The 18,645-nt window shown below is 44.3% G+C and overlaps 1 protein-coding gene across 2 annotated transcripts in view; it reads left to right on the forward strand.

Annotated features, from left to right (window-relative positions):
* The window catches only part of CAPZB (capping actin protein of muscle Z-line subunit beta), a 230,209-nt gene that overhangs the window by 131,744 nt on the left and 79,820 nt on the right, over positions 1-18,645 (forward strand). For both annotated transcript variants that reach the window (XM_078642491.1, XM_078642492.1), the window contains exon 2: positions 6,182-6,271. In XM_078642491.1, the coding sequence (XP_078498617.1) occupies positions 6,182-6,271 (90 nt within the window). The remainder of the gene's footprint in view (positions 1-6,181; positions 6,272-18,645) is intronic.

Genomic DNA, 18,645 nt, shown 5'->3' on the forward strand with positions numbered 1-18,645 from the left:
ACCTCCTCTTCATTGAAGTAGATGCTCGACCCGTCTCAATTTGACAAGCTGCACACAAATAGGCCACAGTGGGAAGCCTACTTTAGCTGTCAGAATCCCATATACAAATTCCAGAATCCTGCATTTGGTTGTGTTAGGGTAGTAACAGGATTGCACTGATCCCATGTTCATTCAGAATCCTAATAAGAATGCAGACTTCACCATGATTTTAGAGCACCACTGAGCAAAAATGGCGTGCAAAGGTAACTGAGTACTGTAATTGAGAACCCCTCTGGCTGTTCACATGCAGGACTTTTTTGCTCTGTTCATGTTTCTCCTAGAGTGGAATAGACCGGAAAGTACTGTGGTCATGGAAACACAAAATTGAACACTGGTTCGGGATTTCAGTGAGGTATCGGAATTTCAGTGACGTATCTTGATAACGAGGTAATATTGCATCTCATGATGCGGTGTAGATCCAGACAGAATCCAACCCTAATTCATGGAGTTGGATTTTATGTGCAGTAGCACCAAAGACTTTGCTGCTTTACTCTGCAGAGACCGTCTACTTAACAACAGTTTCCTAGGCAACAGATGCTCAACCATATTGTCCCCCTAGGTAAACTAAAGTCCCTGTGCTAACCAGCATAAATATACCACACTGTCATGCGTACATAACATAATTATCTACCTGGATTCGAACTGTAGTGCATGAAGTGCAAACATTGAAGTCTTAACACGCCATTTGCTATGGTGATCGAATATAAATAATGACTGCATCGATATAAACTACAATTAAATCTCCACAACAAGGTACATTGCCATGTCTTTGTTCTACATGCTACGATATAGTAGAAGGCTCAATAATACAGGATCTGAAAACGGGCGCTGAAATCCCCATGAAGCAATGCACTACATACTTAATGAAAATGTGATTTATCGGTGTTGGAAATGTTAGTGGGCAAACATCGTGTAAGTTAAAAATCTAAATTTGTGAACACAGATGTAACGTAGGTATAAGATTCAGAATAACAAAACGTTTCATTTGAACTGTGAAGTAGTAGAAAGTCCATAAACGGGTAGGGATATCAAATGAAAATTGTTACAAAACGAATGTTTGTGGATTGTTATTTGATGGTGTGCCCTGATAGGGTGAATAGAAAACTAAACGTGTGATTTATTTTGTAAAATGTACATTTTCTAAATCGGTGGAAACGCTCCATTAAGGAATACAAGAGACATCACAGTTTTTAGATTAATTGCTTAAAGATGATCATGTTTAAACTATTTTGAAATATTCTAATGGGTAGAAAACGTGTGCTAACTTTATCCAGAGTCCTAAACGTGATTATAACGTCGCCATAGTTTATATAATGTGATATAAACGGTCCTTAAATGTTTTTGTAGGAAAATAAATTGAATATATTGCCTCTTGAACGTTGGTAGAGGTAATTGATAATATGGGTCAGTTATAAGAACAGTGGAGAGACGTCTAACAAGGAGGATCTGTTCTTGCTCGGTTGCACAGTGTATTTTAGCAGGCGTGGTAACTTGTACAAATAGAAGAAAGACTTGTGAGCTTTAAGGAAGGAAAAGATTTAATTTCCTTTCAGTCCAAGCGTTTCTAGTTGGTGAAACAGGACGTAAGTGTGTCCTTTCAAAGTTGACGTCTTTTGAGAATGTTTCCTTTTAATTTACTTGTATTAAATGGATGATATTTTAAAGTAATGGACACAAAAAACTGATTGGTCCTTGTACCTTCTTGGACAGAAACAAGGCCTCCAACTTTATTTTTTCTGATGTTATTGCCCAAAAGTTCAAAAATATAGGGCATCTGTGCATGGTATCTGGTGGGTACAAATGGATTTGCTTTTGTTTTCACAAACCTTAGCATCCCACTTCTATTACTATGTGGCCTTGTTTGCAGGCCTCAGTTAATGATACAAAGATGCCCTATGGAATGTCGCAGTGTACATTGGCAGTTTACCCCAGTTTCTCAGCTCTACTGGTTTTAAGGACAAAGATAAAGATGGTGGTGGGTTTGAGCAGGTACAAATGAGAATCTTGCAGAAATATCAATGCACAGAAAAACTGCAAGTATACGGAGACCGTCCACCTTCTGACCGAAGCTGAAAAAAAGGAAAAGAACTTTGCCCTTCTTGGTTTGGAAAACTGGTGGCAGTGTCTTCCAGTATCTGAGAATGGTGCATGATGGGTCTTGCTGAGGAAGCCTCTACAGATTTGAGTCCGGAAATGTCTCCTGTTGGTTCTCGACCCTCTTACAAAGCAGACTTCAATATTTGTGTTTTTTGCCTCATTGTGGGAAACTTGACTTCTTAAACTGTTAAAAACGAAATTAGCTGAGCTTTCATCGTCAGAAGTTTTCCTAATATGGCGCAGAACTGCGTCCGCTTCATACAGAGCAGGTCACTGCAGCAGGGTTTCCACCGGAGCCCTAGACTTGTTTCCTGTCCTGGGGAATACGGAGCAGAAACCACAACTTCCGTCCAGTTTCTGGTCAGATGTCCCACTGTGCTAATGTAGATGAACATGTGTGGACGAAATGAAACCGTTTTACTCCTGTGGGGAGCGGGTACATAATGTGGGCAGGGGTACATAATGTGGGCAGGGGTACATAATGTGGGCAGGGGTACGTAATGTATCTGGACATTTAATTTGCGGTGCTGGGATCAACGTTGGTTAGGCCCTAAACAACCTGTCACTCAAGGAGTCTGTGTGTATTTTTGTGTTTTGCTTTTGAATGGGTTTGGAGTCCGCTTATCTTTTGATAAGTCTTCAGGCCGTGTGAAGCACAAGTGCAGTCTCTGCTCTCGGGGTTGCATCAAGCTGTGGTGCCGATTGTATGTCGTAGCTTGGCACACATCCTAGCACACCAAAGACGGGGGGAGAAGGGGAGAGGGCTTAGAAATGGGTTAGGGATGGAGCTGGTTGCACGGCGGAAAGGGGTGGGGGAGTCGTAATCACCATCAAGCTAACGCGAGCAGGCCCGTATGTTTGTGTAGTACCAGTAGAATCTAATAAAGCGATACGGTGCCTTGCCAAACCCCAAAACCTTCTGTCTTCAGTACTTTTTCAGTCCCTGGGCTACTTCCAGTTTTTAGGTATCCTGTGAGCGCCACACCACAGTGATAGTTGCGCGTTTCTTGGAAGTCCGGTACTGCGCCTGAGCCCTGCGTGTGCGTACTATATAGCCCTTCTGTGGGGGAAACATAGTCTGAGGCCCTCGACTCTCCCTCGCGTGTCCTTCAATTAATGGAGTGCTATAGTGCACGTATTTTTTTATTTCCAGTTCAACACCTCACTTCCGCTCCTCCTTTTCTCACACTCCGACTGCAGCTGCAAGCGCCTCGCAGTGCGTTCCCACGGTCCCCCGGCGAGGTGCACGACCTTTTTACTCCGTGCCAGTTTTCTCTTCTCTTTTGGAGTTGTTGGGAGGTAGTGACCCGCTTTCCTTCCTCTCCCGGTGGGTTTCTTGATCCAGCCCACCAGCGAAAGTAGAGGCGGCCTGCGCCTTCCTCCCGGGGACTCCCCAGTGAAGTAGGAAATAGGATTTATTTCCAGCCACATGGCAACCGGTGCTGCTGCTTCTCATCGAATCAAAGGAGAACGCAAAACGAGTTCGCGCCGCACTCATCCACGGGAAAAAAAACCTGCCCATTGGAGTCTGGCATAGGCATTGTTTGTCTTGTACTGTTACTCTGGTGGCGTGGTGGCATATAAAGGCCCAGCCGCCTTTAATTGTGCTGTCACGGAGTACGTGCTGGCCTACCATTTATGTACTGCAAACCTAGCTGAAAGGGACCGAGGAATTCAGGACTGAAAATACATGACCGCTGTAATACAGAGAATGGAAGGCGTACTTTGTATGATAGATGCACGTTTACACAAATTGAGCATTCGTTAATCCTAAAGTGTTTGTAACCGGTTTGCAGTACGATTGCGTTGGTGTTGCCATTAACGGTAGAACTCTGGGAGACGGCAGATAGGTGTCCAGTGAGTGCTTTCCTGTTGCTGTGGTGAATTCGAGCACATTAATTCCTGCCAATGTTCCTGTGGTATCATGCCATGGTGCTAGCATCTCATTGTCACTTTAGATCCTCTTATGTTTGAAGCATTCAACCACCTTCCTCCACACCTGCAATCTCTGTGGGTAACATACACTGTCCATTCATACCTACTGAGTGATTCATCTCTGTTGGCACCAAATCCCAGCCTGATGACTCCCTGCCGCTCAGAGTGCTTTGCTCTGCCACACGGTTCCATTTCCAATTTTCCTGGGGGCCTGATGATAGGACATGGAAGAACAGGATCAGGGTCTGCTCCATGTCCCGTGCTTCTGACCTACTTTTGGCACTTTGCTCTTGCCGTTTGACATCTTGTCCTCTTGTTCTGCAAAAATCAGAAATAAAACCCTTGGTGCCACTTTTTCAGTCACATGTTTATCCTCTATCACCACAGCATTCCATTAGCTCAACACCAAAACTATCTGTTCTCTCCTATCACTTTACCCACCAAAATCCTTAATCAAAGCATTCTTGTCCTCCGTAAAATTGTCTCTTTCCACAACCTGCTGCACTGTTATTCCTCTTTTCCTATCAGATACCTCTTCCAGGGGACTGAATCATCATCGTCGTCGTCCTCTGACCCCTACATCTGTCCGTCCACTCCCTTCACCCTTAGGGCACCACACATGCCTGCTCTCATTTAATAACTGGGCCTCCCACAGATTCCATACATTTCCTTTCAGACTCACACTGCTACGCCAAGCCATGTCTCTCTAAACCTTCAACCACACCTTCACTCCCAAGCCATTCTTACTGTTCTAAAACCTCCTTGTGTTACTGTTTGAGTTCTATCCTTTGTCCTTCTATTGAAACATTCTGACCAGGTGACTCTTACTTTCCTGCGTGTGAGAACCACCTTCTCCACCATGAAGAGCCCAGCTACTCCTTGGCTCACTACACAGAGCAGCACGACCTCAACAGCAGTACAAACTTGTGTCTGTATATACTTCAGTGTGGACTATTAGTCTGTTTTGACGCACTTGTTTCTCTTTTTTGTCAGTGATCGTTTACGTTGACATGATTATTTATGTTGGCATCATTTGTCTATATGTATTGTACTTCCTTATGTATGTGCAACTATTCTAGTAGTAATGCTTGTGAATTAAATGGATGTGCACGCTGAATCCTACCCCAGGTTTTATCCCTAATAGTTCAGGAGTGATGTGTGTTCATTCTTTGTGCTGACCAGAAAAGAAAACCTTGAAGCAGAAGTAAAACCCTGAGTGGTTCTATCATGGTGAATCCTTTGACAGTCAGTCTTATATTTGCCCTTGACCAAGGCTTTGCTGAATGGCTTTCATGGGCGCCCCGGGTTGCCAGCAGGTGTCTTCCACCTCTATCCTGCCACTTTTATTGGTTGGTATAACATTACCACAACAATCAAATTATTGCTTTGTTAAACAATTGTGGCATTTTTTGTACCATCTGATCCTTAAGTCTAAAAGTTAAAGGGACTGAATGAAACTATTTGTGTTATCCGATTTAAACCAAATTAACACACCCAAAGCTTCAAATACCACAAGTAAAATACCCTAATTTGTTGACCATTAAGAACTCTGTTGTTCATGTGCTGAAAGAGTCCATTTGCTGATGCCCTTTGCCTCGTGGGATCCAACAGCAGAAACACTCTTGCCCACCCCGTATATGAATGAATGTGTTTTATTTCCTTTTCCCCCAAAGTCATTCTTATTGAAACTGTTATATGCCAGAAGTTAACATAGAACAGGATGGAGCGGAACATTCGCTTAATTAAATGTTATGATGATCTGGTTCTTAACTTCAGGCACTCTACTTATGCTTTCACTGCTCTGGAGAGTGTGACTTTTCATAGATCTTGTTGCTGTTGACCTCGCCTTAATGCTGACTTCTTAAGGAAAACCTGTTGACTATAGTCTGTTTCATGTTGAGCCTTGCCTCTGTGTGGAGGAGTGAAGTAGATGTATCTTTAGAAATGTAGTGTTGAGGGGGGAACTGCTTGTAGCCTGGTGATGTGGTTCAAGGAGGGAAGCTGAGGTGGTGTGGAGAACTGAAGTTCGATCTGATCTGGAGGACCATTAAAAGTGTGTGTTTTACTGCTATGCTGCTGCCCTGTACTGACAGTTTTCCTTCCTTTACAGAGTGATCAGCAACTGGACTGTGCCTTGGATCTGATGAGGCGGCTGCCTCCGCAGCAGATCGAGAAAAACCTCAGTGACCTCATTGATTTGGTGAGTAGGAAAATGTCTGATTCTAAAAATGAACAATCCCCCCTATTTGTTTTTACTTTGGGGGTTAGAAGGGGAGCACAGATCGAGAAAAACCTCAGTGACCTCATTGATTTGGTGAGTAGGAAAATGTCTGATTCTAAAAATGAACAATCCCCCCTATTTGTTTTTACTTTGGGGGTTAGAAGGGGAGCACAGATCGAGAAAAACCTCAGTGACCTCATTGATTTGGTGAGTAGGAAAATGTCTGATTCTAAAAATGAACAATCCCCCCTATTTGTTTTTACTTTGGGGGTTAGAAGGGGAGCACAGATCGAGAAAAACCTCAGTGACCTCATTGATTTGGTGAGTAGGAAAATGTCTGATTCTAAAAATGAACAATCCCCCCAATTTGTTTTTACTTTGGGGGTTAGAAGGGGAGCACAGCAGTACTTCTTGAGTGGTATTTTATTATATATATATATATATATATATATATATATATATATATATATATATATATTCACTGAAAAAACCATAGGTTATAGACCATATATAGTTAGGAATTAGCATTTAAAAAACCTTATTTTACTCGCACAAAACCATTGAAATTCCATATATAGTTAGTTGCACTAACTATATATTGCGCACCCGCAATCCACTGCTGATCATGTCACATATTACATCATTCATGACATGGTCAGTGACATCACTGATGACATTACTGATGACATCTCAAATGACATCACTGATGACATCACTGATGACATCTCATTTGACATCATTCTTGTGCTAATACGATAAACCTCTTCAGACTCTAATATAACCTTAGATACACTCAGTGTATACAGACACTCACACACTGACATCTCAAATGACATCACTGATGACATCACTGATGACAACATCCAGTGACTGTATGTTTCTGTAAAGTTAAAATATGTCTTACATATTGAAGAATGAGTGGATGTATAAGTGTCTGGATGAAGGATTTAGTAGGTGCGTGACTGACTGTATGAGTGAGTGATTAAATGTGTCTCACTGAATGCATGGGTTAGTGACTAAACTGTCTTAATTTGTGCATCATTATGTCTGTTGTTCTGTAAACTGCTGCATGTGTTGATCATTAGCTATACGAGAGGCTATATGTGTTATTAATTGGTTGCCCAAGTATTTCTATGGGAGATTGAGTTTGTGTGGGGGTGGCTGGAAGGTGTGTGACTCTATGCATAGATGTGTGAGCAGTTTATTCACTAGGTGTATGAGTTCAAGAGTGCATGTGGAAACAGCTACATGGGCAGTTGACTGTGTGCATGAGTGTATTGATGAGTGAATGGATATCTCAATGCTACATGTCATAGTAAGTACATATGTAAAACACAGTACATGTGAGAGTTGGCATATATAAATAACTGTGCATGAGAGCCACTGAATGAGTGAGTGGTTGTATCGATCATTGTGAACTTGTATCAGGGATTGTATTAGAGAGTAAATATGTGTTAGTATATGTTTCAATAAGTAAGGTGTGTTTAACTGTATAGTTGAAGAAATGGAGGTGAGATTGTTTCTTTGCATGACTGACTGGGTGTGTGTAACTCCATGGATGAGTGGCAGTGTGTGAGTGTCTGTATACACTGAGTGTATCTAAGGTTATATTAGAGTCTGAAGAGGTTTATCGTATTAGCACAAGAATGATGTCAAATGAGATGTCATCAGTGATGTCATCAGTGATGTCATTTGAGATGTCATCAGTGATGTCATCAGTGATGTCACTGACCATGTCATGAATGATGTAATATGTGACATGATCAGCAGTGGATTGCGGGTGCGCAATATATAGTTAGTGCAACTAACTATATATGGAATTTCAATGGTTTCGTGTGAGTAAAATAAGGTTTTTTAAATGCTAATTCCTAACTATATATGGTCTATAACCTATGGTTTTTTCAGTGAATTTTCAAGGTTTTGTAAATGCTAATTCCTAACTATATATGGTCTATAACCTATGGTTTTTTCAGTGAATTTCAATGGTTTTTTAATAGCAAATATCATAAGCTGTCGAATGTCAAGTACGTGGTAAGTGAAAACATTTTCGTGTTTATGCACACTGATCTGCTTTGAATGGTGCCCCCCCCCCCTCATTTCTATTAGGAGTACTCTCTCTTTGCAGATAGTGAAAGGTAGTTAACGCAGGCCTTTGCCCCCGTTGTAATCCGTCGTGCCTGCTTCTCTCTCCATTTGATTGATTGTTATCCAAGTATTTACTGTTTTAGAATTAGTTCTCTTTGGTTCATTCTCTATTTACAAACAAACACAGAGTCGCAATACTCTGTTTAGTCTTTGCAGATAACGAAAAATCGTGTAAAAAAAAAAGAAAAGGAATCGAGCAAAATCAGTAGGCCACTAATGGGATCTCTTTTTGACCTCGCTAAAATAGAAACATTAGGAACAACCTCTCATGACAAATACAAAACTAGTGAGATGAACTGAACTCCACACAATGATGGCTGCAAAACAGCTCGGCTCCGCCACCCACCCCGCCCAAAATAACAATAAAGAACGGCTGCCATGATTGGTTGCGGAATGACCACGACGGAGCTACGAAATGGTGCTGCTCTCATGCTAACCCCAGCTTCAGTCTGAAACATCCAGAAACACTGTAGACTACCAATTCGATCAGTTCCGGTAGCGCCCCAATGTAACCCGGTAGAGAAGAACTAGCCCTCCCCTCTTTGACTGATGGTTCTTGTTGCCTGTCCCTTCTGTTGTCATTTAACAGAACTATTTAGCCTGCTGAAAGGGGTTGTGTTCCGACCGCTGGTTGGTGGAGACATTTTGACTATATTCTGGACCTGCGTTGTCGCGTAATGCGTCATATGACGCGCCGCGTTAGCGCATCCGGAAGTCATCCGGGGCGCGCAGCGCGTAACGTAAGCATAACAAGTCATGTGACTTGTTAATAAAACTTTTCATTGGTTCATTTTACTTTTCTTATTGTAATGATGAAAGGCTTGGTCATATGACCTAAAAATTACGCTTTTCATTACTTCCGAACATTATTTTTTCTTAAATATATGTTATAATGTTCCAGGCTAATGTACTTTCCCGGAAATTTTACAACTGTCCTGCAAGTAAAATATATTCTTTTTTCGAGAAAAAGAGCGTTTCTTCGTCCCATGACGGAGCCGTTGAGCAAAAGAGGGTCGACCTGCTGTCTTAGTCGCCGATACGCCTGAATATGAGATTCTTATCGATCACTTTATGTTGCAGGAATAGAAAACACAACAGCCCTTGACCATTTATCTTTACTGCGTTCCTTCGTATTATACCTTTTACCCTTCATGTAATTGGTCTGCTTTATTTCACTTGCCTTTTAATGATTCTAAAACAGTCACTATTATTAAAAACTTTACCAATGTATATACTACTACCATGTTTTCTTTTAAAAACCTTTATTGTGAAAATGTCATTATACAAATACGAGCCTATAACCACGTGGGCCTGCCACAGAGCAAACTGTAATCGTATATGATGAATAGACATTTACACTGTAGAGGAACGTAACGGGCGGGCCATTAGGTTGCAAGAACTAAGGTGTCTAACAGTTACGGAATCGGTGGACGTACATTTTATAATTAAAATACGACAGGGCCAGTTACAATAAAATTATCTAGATATACATTTGCGGGCAAGTACCATGGGTGACGTTAATTCGAACTTTCAACAGTACAGTAATCAATAACACATCAGAACTTAATATCAATACGGATGTCGAAATAGTCAATCAATTCTCGTCCCCGCCCGCCATGTGCTTCAAAACTGCATACGTATCTCGTGATTTCAAGGTTCTGCAACCAGTACACAACAAGGAGTTACGAGTCCCATTTATTCCGGCGCCATTTTGGGCGAGGACGGGCAGGTCCAGGATATAGTCAAAATGTCTCTACCAACCATCGACTATGATGATGTTTATATGCTGTATTTATTAGAGTAACACTCATCTGTCCACATGAAATTAATTTGCCACAATCTAAACATGTCATTTTAATCTTTCCAAAGTTCTTCTAAATATTTGGGACCGTTTCCCTTGCCTCTGAAGCTCTCAGTGCCACTTCTTTGATGAATGTACTAGCAGGTCAGGGGTTCTCCTCCAAATCTCTTTTATGCAGCACTATAATTAATTGGTGCCACCTCTCCATATGACGATGCATGGTATAGTTACCACAACTATATTTTTTTTCGGTTCCTCTGGAGAGTTCATCGTGGCAGATGAAGCGTGTAACGTACCGGGCATTTACCTTTTTTTGCATGTACAGGAAAGGAAAAAAAAATCGAGCGTCCGAGTTCTAAGGTGTCCCAGGGCCATTTTAGTGGACCAGGCCCAAATCCAAAGAACAGGCCGCCATTTTGAGAGTCCTCTTGCAGCCGCCTGTCGCTGTAGCATCAAGAGCAGCCGAAACTCAGCTGAATGGCAACTGAAACGGTAAAGGGGCCCCCTACTACAGCAGACGAGCCTCCACCTAGAAAGGCCCATTCACGCCGGCTCCCCCCCCCTTCGGGCACCCCACGCCGTTATTCGGAGCAGTATTGTAGGATGGCCACACCAGTGCGGCAACTTGCTAGACATCACCTCGGTGGTAACCGAATCTCAACGCCTTGTGGTGTCTTCTATTCAAAAAACATTGTTATGCTGCCTTCGACCTATTCGCCGCAAGTGCGCACACAACTCAACTGCATAGCTTGCTAGACACCACCTCGGTGCCATCCGGATCTTGGAATCTCAGCACCTTTTGGTGTCTTCTCTTCAGAAAATATTGTTGCGCTGCCTTTGGCCCCATTCGCACATCAGTCCGCTACTGACGCCATCTCACAGGCTAATGGGGCGCCCCACGCCGACTTTCAGCATTGTAGAATGACCACACCAGTACAGCAACTTGCTAGACATCACCTCGGTGCCATCCGGATCTCGGCGCCCCACTGCAGATGAAGTGCCTCCCAACTATGAAACCACCACGGTGACATCCGGATCTTGGCGCGTTGTGCTGCCTTCGGCCTATTCGCACATCGGTCCGCTACTGACGCCATCTCACAGGCTAATGGGGCGACCCACGCCGAGTTTCAGCATTGTAGGATGACCACACCAGTACAGCAACTTGCTAGACATCACCTCGGTGCCATCCGAATCTTGGCATCTCAACGCCTAGTGGTATCTTCCATACAAAAAATATTGTTACGCTGCCTTTGGCCCCATTCGCACATCAGTCCGCAACTTAGACATCACCTCGGTGCCATCCGGATCTTGGCATCTCAGCGCCTTGTGGTGTCAGTCAGAAAATATTGTTGTGCTGCCTTCGGCCTATTCGCACATCGGTCCGCTACTGACGCCATCTCACAGGCCAACGGGGCGCCCCACGCCGACTTTCAGCATTGTTGGATGGCCACACCAGTGCGGCAACTTACTAGACACCACCTCGGTGCCATCCGGATCTTGGCGCGTTGTGCTGCCTTCGGCCTATTCGCACATCGGTCCGCTACTGACGCAAACTCACAGGCCAACGGGGCGCCCCACGCCGACTTTCAGCATTGTAGGATGGCCACACCAGTGCTGCAACTTGCTGGACACCACCTCGGTGCCATCCGGATCTTGGCGCGTTGTATTGCCTTCGGCCTATTCGCACATCGGTCCGCTACTGACGCCGCCTCACGTGCCAACGTATTTTCTCCGCATTTTATACCCTATGCCGCATAACAGGTCATGTGACTTGTTTATAAAACTTTTCATTGGTTCATTTTACTTTTGGTTTCCTAATGATGGAAGGCTTGATCATATGACCTAAAAACAACACTTTTCATTGGATGAAAACTTTTTTTTTTTCCCCAAACGATGAAAGCCCCACCTTGTTTCTGGATGTTTCAGACTAAACTGGCGTCAGCATGAGAGCACCACCATCTCGTAGCTCCGTCGTGGTCATTCCGCGAGCAATCATGGCAGCCGCTCCCCACCAGAAGCCTGCAGGAGTCGGGGCCCCCAAAACTTTTGATGAATTCTCAAGGCGGAGGGGACGCTTTCGAGAATGGGGTCCAAGACCTAGCAGACAAGCGTCCGATTTCCAAGGTGTCCCAGGGCCATTTCAGTGGACCAGGCCCAAAAAGGAAAGAGCCTGCCGCCATTGTGAGAGTCCTGTGACAGCCGCCTATCGCTGCACCGCAAGAGTGGGCGCAACTCAGCTGAATTACGGCTTTTGACACAGTGGACCAAAAACGGACGGAATGGCAACTGAAACGGTAAAGGGGCGCCCCACTACAGCAGATGACACTCCACCTGGAGAGGCCCGTTCACGCCGCCTCCCCCGGGGCGCCCCACGCCGTTATTCGGAGCAGCATTGTAGGATACCAAAACCAGTGCGGCAACTTACTGGACATCACCTTGGTGCCATCGTTCTGCTGCCTTGGAACTATTCGCACAACAGTTTGCTACTGATGACCCACCCCCCGCGACGCCCCACGCCGTTATTTGCTGGGTGGCAACTTACTAGACATCACTTTCGTGTCATCTAGATTTCGGCGCGTTCTGCTGCCTTGGAACTATTCGCACAACAGTTTGCTACTGATGACCCACCCCCCGCGACGCCCCACGCCGGAAATCTGGACGTTGTGCTGCATTGGGACTATTCGCACAGCCGACCGCTACTTCGTTGTTTTTCCCTAAAAATGTTTATATGTTATTACTATTTTTGTTTTCTTGTATATATTTATAAATTATTAAAGTTTTATAATCTTACTACTTTGTCGGAGTGCTATATATTTTTAATGTGACACATAATTGTAAAAACTTTGATGTACAAAGAGTCATCCCTGGAATCTTCCGCTTCACGCTCGGTCCCCTCCCCAATCACAATACAGGATGGTTTTCAGATAATAGCAACGCTTCTGCTGTGACGGATCTCATCGAGTGTGGGCCTTGATCTACTATAACTCCTTTGAAGAGGGGTGATTCTTTACAGCTGTGGCCATAAACTACATCTGCAGGGCTAGCTGATAGCCTAGGACCGGCCTGGACAATCGGACACAGAGGAAAAGGAGTGTCAGAGGGTGCGGTAGTGAATAGGGCGAAAGGGAGGTGTCGGGCGGGCACAGGGTGTGATTCTCAGGGAAGAGCAGCGCAGATGGGGGGAGGTTTATTACCCATGCATAAGACAGAGAGCGGGGGTGACCACTGCCTGGGTGAGATGCTTGCGAGGGTGGGGAGCCATGCTAAGGATCGACAGCGTGCACAGAGTGGGTCTGGTCAAGGCATCTAAAATGGCTGCTGTGCACGACAAAAGTGTGGCATTTGAAAAAAGACAAGATGGCGCAGACAATGTTTTTCAACACTTCCTGATTTCCTTCGAATCGAACGTTAACAGACGTTGGGGCATATTACCAAAGTTAAGCGATATTTATCCCTAACGATGCATTGCAAAGATTTTTTTACCGTCAGAAATTATCGCAGATAAACCTTGCTATTATCAAGGTTTATCGCAAATACGATAAAAAACGACCGCAATGCATTAATATCGCTGAAAACTCAGCGATATTCATGCATTACCGAGCTAATGCTCTTAGCCATGTTATCCACCTCCCATTGCATAACATGGCTAAGAACTGCTCAGGGCAGCTGTTACTTTTTGGAGATATTCGCGCTTATCTCGAATATTTCCAAAAGTTGATAATAGGAGATAGCGATGTTAGCGACTGTTTCCAGTCGCTAACATCTTGGCATGCCCACTTTGCATGTCATTAGTGATAAATATCACTCACATGCAAAGTGGGGCCCAAGATGGTCGCTATCTCCTACTAGCCGTCGCTAACTGGTGTTAGCAACAGCTAGGTAATACAGATATAATTTTATCTCCGCGAAGCGGAGCGCTGTTACAGATATATATCTTGTTTTTGAACGTTAATTTCTCAAAATGCACTGAAGCACATATATTGAGACCTAGCAAAGGCACATCGGGCTACCAGTCCCTAATATTTTACCAAGTTTCGTGCAAATCCATTCAGCCGTTCGATTATTATTATTATTTTTTTTGTTGCCCCGCGGGGCCCTTTTTAAACCTCCACATCAAACCTAGGGGGTCAGCGAGGATCTACTATGCCCCCTTATGGTCATTTGCCCCTTCGCTTTGGCCTCCTCTTGTCTCTCGATCCTACCGAGAGACAAGATGGCGGCCGCTACGTACTGTTTGGAATGTTTACAGACACCGGAGAGCCAATCAGCTTCGCTTCGCAAAGCTCCGTTGCGCGAAAAGTACGCGTCCTGGGACGCTGCCTGGTCCGCTGTTACAGATATATATCTTTTTTTAAACGTTAATTTCTCAAAATCCACTGGAGCACATATATTGAGACCTACAAAAGGCACATCGGGCTACCAGTCCCTACAATTTTGCCAAGTTTCGTGCAAATCCATTCAGCCGTTCGGGCTAAAAGTGAGGCCAACCGCCCTATGGAAAACTCAATGTTAAAAACACGTTTTGGGACCCCCCTTTTTTCTCGGCCCCCCCTTGACGAACCCCCCCCAAATTTTCAAGGGCTGCTCAGAAACAAAATGTGCCATTTTCCTGAAAATTTCAGCCAATTCCGTCCACAAACGCCAAAGTTATTAGACATAGAATTTTCAAAAATCCCATAGAGAAAAAATCCTAACTATATATACCTACTGGCGACCGCCAGTAGGTAATATATATATATATATATATATATATATATATATATATATATATTTTTTATTATTGACATTTTTGAATTCCAGCACATGGCATTTTGTGATCGGGCTTTAGCACATGGGACACATTTCCCGTGCTAGAGCTGTGCTCCGGTGCAGAATAGGCTAGCATCGTTCTCTTCTATAGCTTGAGTGCAGTAGTGGTACACTGCTTGTAGTGGGGGTGCACGTTGTTGTGGTTGTCCTCTAGTACATTGAGCACACAAAACCGAACGGTAAAGGGAGAAGGTATTGCGTTGTTCATAAATTGATAGTTGTGCTCCAATGCAGGGACCCTAACTTCAGAGGAAAAGTGGAGCAAACACAAGGAGATGATGGACGGAGCGCTGAAACTTTTCAGACACTCATCACCAGTCACAGATTTGGGTTGAATCCATCCTCTTTCTTTAGCTCACTTTGCCACCTCAGTTCAGACCCAGCTATATGCAAATCAGTCTTGACTGTGTTGCTCATAGGAACAGTCCAGCCTGAACTGCCAAGCAAGGTCTACCCTGAACCGTAAACAAGCATCCTGGGACCAGTTTTGGGGCAACACCTAAAGTGTGCACAAGTCCTGCTCGGCATGCACCTGCTCCGTTCAGTGTGCTAAACTCTCCCATGTTTTTTGGGAGCTCATGAAGTGCACATTGGACTGTGGATGTTGTGCTGTTGGCCTGCAGTAGAAGTTTGTGCTCCCTCCAGAGTAAGAGATGATGTATGAGGGTGTTGAGCTTACTGGTGGCCCTTGCAGTGGAGCACCTGGAGCTTGTGCTGCACCTGTTCAAGGTAAGGCGCATCAGTGATTTTTGTAGTTGCTCCACCTCAATAGCACCTACTTCTAGGTCTGTGTGTGGGATCGGACAAGGAAGCCAGCAAATTGTTTTCCCTTTCTCAGTGTCTCTTTAGACACGGCTCACATTGTTCTAGTAAATAACGACTGGTTTGTTTACCAGAGAATTTTAATTTTGAACCCATTAGCAGTGAGAATCTCTCATTTGCATTTGAAAAGCTATCTCTGCCATCCAACCCACTTGGATGTTTACCCCGTCATTGCCTACAAGAAAAAGGCAGGCGGAGGTGAAATGCAAACTAAAAAGTAGGTCCTATGTTTGCCAAACGGCATTATTGCATATGAGTATATCAGCTGTCCCTGGCTTTTCACCCAATAAAACGTTGCATTTTAGGGCTTGTGTTTTTACTTTCAACAGTCATTATGGGCTCAAAATGGAACTATGCAAAATGCTGTTTGCTGAAACACTAGAATTCGCTTAAGTTATTGTACATTATATGGGAGCCAATTGTCTGCTATAAATTAATAGTTTACCAAATCATTAAGTTATTTAAAAAAACTGCTCGTTTTACATGTCGAGCCAAAAAGTAAACAATTATCAGATATTTTGAGAGCTCACTACTTCGTTTACATCATGCATTAAAATAAGCTTTGGTAATACAACGCACAATTTGTCTTTTATGTAGTGTAATGTTTTATACAGGGATTCACAACACAGTGATAACATGGCCAGTAGCAACACAAACTTCCCTAACACAAAAGATAGTTTAAGGACGTGTGGCAGTAGCAAGAGAAACATCACCCAGCTCTCGCACACAGAGAGAACCTGTAAAACATAGGTAGTTAATACAGTAAAGATGGAGTGATGGGAGTTTAAAGGACTGTGTTATGCACTCTATAAGAAATACGCCACTCCTGGAGGAATCGGCCAAACCTCGCATGGAATTTGAATACATTCATGTACTGTCTTAGGATGAACCCGTACCTGCCGAATAGGATCTGCTTCTAGCCCTGGCAGGGATCCGAATGCACTAATGTTCATTGACGTACAGTCTCCTAGTTGTGGCTTCTCTTGGTTGGGTAAGGTTATGTCCTTTATCGACATTTCTTTTCTCACTTTGATACATCGCTGGACCTGTATTAAAACGTATGTGTGAGTGAGCTAAAATGGGATTTACTAGTATTTCCTTAACACAAGATGAGCAGGAGGGTGGAGCCATGGACCATGCATCTTCTTTCCTATTACATATTTTGGCTCTTGAATATTGCTCCTATTAGTAAGTTGCCTTCCCCGGGACCATAGGTCTTGATGCCTCACATCAAATATTGTGAAGTATAAAGCATGTTTATGCAACAACATTTAATATATCCGCTGTTTTTCATAAAGTGGGGCAACAGGAGTGGAAAGAAAACTTCTTTATAGAACAGTCACACCTTGGGCAGAAACAGTGCAAGCTCCTCTCCTTCAGAGAACAGGTACAACTCACACAGCAGCGCAGGCTTTCCCTTTTACTGGACACTTACAAATTGGGCAGCAGCAGTGAAGGCTTTTCTGCCTTACAAAACAGTACAAAAGGGCCATATGCAAATCATTCTGACCCTGTGCCTCATGGGACCAGTCCAGCCCGAACTGCCAAGCCATGCCTTCCCTGGACCGGAAACAAGCTTCCAAGGACCGATTTCTGGCATTTCAGCCGTCTTCAGCCCGGCTTGCTTGAATCCAGTGGCAAAGTGAGCAAGGAACTCGCATCTGAGCATACCCTGCCAACTTATGGCGAACAAAGTGGTACAAAAGGGGGTGGTGATGGACGGAGCATCTGAACCAATCAAACACTCCCACCCAGCAACAGATCTGGGTTTAATCCATCACCGTTCTTTAGCCCACTCTGCCACCCCAGTTCAGACATGGCCATATGCAAATCAGTCTGACCCTGTGCCTCATGGGAACAGTCCAGCCCGAACTGCCAAGCCATGCCTTCCCTGGACCGGAAACCAGCTTCCTAGGACCGGTTTCTGGCATTTCAGCCGTCTTCAGCCCGGCTTGCTTGAATCCAATGGCAAAGTGAGCAAGCCTGGCTGAAGACGGCCGTAATGCCAGAAACCGGTCCTAGGAAGCTTGAATCCGGTCCAGGGAAGGCATGGCTTGGCAGTTCAGGCTGGACTGTTCCCATGAGGCACAGGGTCAGACAGATTTGCATATGGCCATGTCTGAACTGGGGTGGCAGAGTGGGCTAAAGAACGGTGATGGATTAAACCCAGATCTGTTGACTGGGTGTGAGTGTTTGATTGGTTCAGATGCTCCGTCCATCACCACCCCCTTTTGTATCGCTTTGTACGCCATAACTTGGCAGGGTATGCTCAGACGTGAGTCCCTTGCTCACTTTGCCACTGGATTCAAGCAAGCCGGGCTGGAGACTTCTGTAATGCCAGAAACCGGTCCTAGGAAGCTTGAATCCGGTCCAGGGAAGGCATGGCTTGGCAGTTCAGGCTGGACTGTTCCCATGAGGCACAGGGTCAGACTGATTTGCATATGGCCATGTCTGAACTGGGGTGGCAGAGTGGGCTAAAGAACGGTGATGGATTAAACCCAGATCTGTTGACTGGGTGTGAGTGTTTGATTGGTTCCGATGCTCCATCCATCACCACCCCCTTTCGTACCGCCTTACAAAACAGGCACAACGTGGCTGTAGCAACGCAAGTTTCCCTGTCTCCCAGAAGGCATCAAGTTCAATACTCTATTCCTAGTGGAACAGATCCAGCAGGACAGACTAGTAAAATCTTTCATCGCTCGCAGAACATGTACAGTTCATTTATGAGCGATATGTGGGTTACAGAGATCTCTGCTAAACCCCAGAGAGGAATGTT

Source organism: Lissotriton helveticus, chromosome 5_1 (genome assembly GCF_964261635.1).
Source record: "Lissotriton helveticus chromosome 5_1, aLisHel1.1, whole genome shotgun sequence".
Lineage (NCBI taxonomy): Eukaryota > Metazoa > Chordata > Amphibia > Caudata > Salamandridae > Lissotriton > Lissotriton helveticus.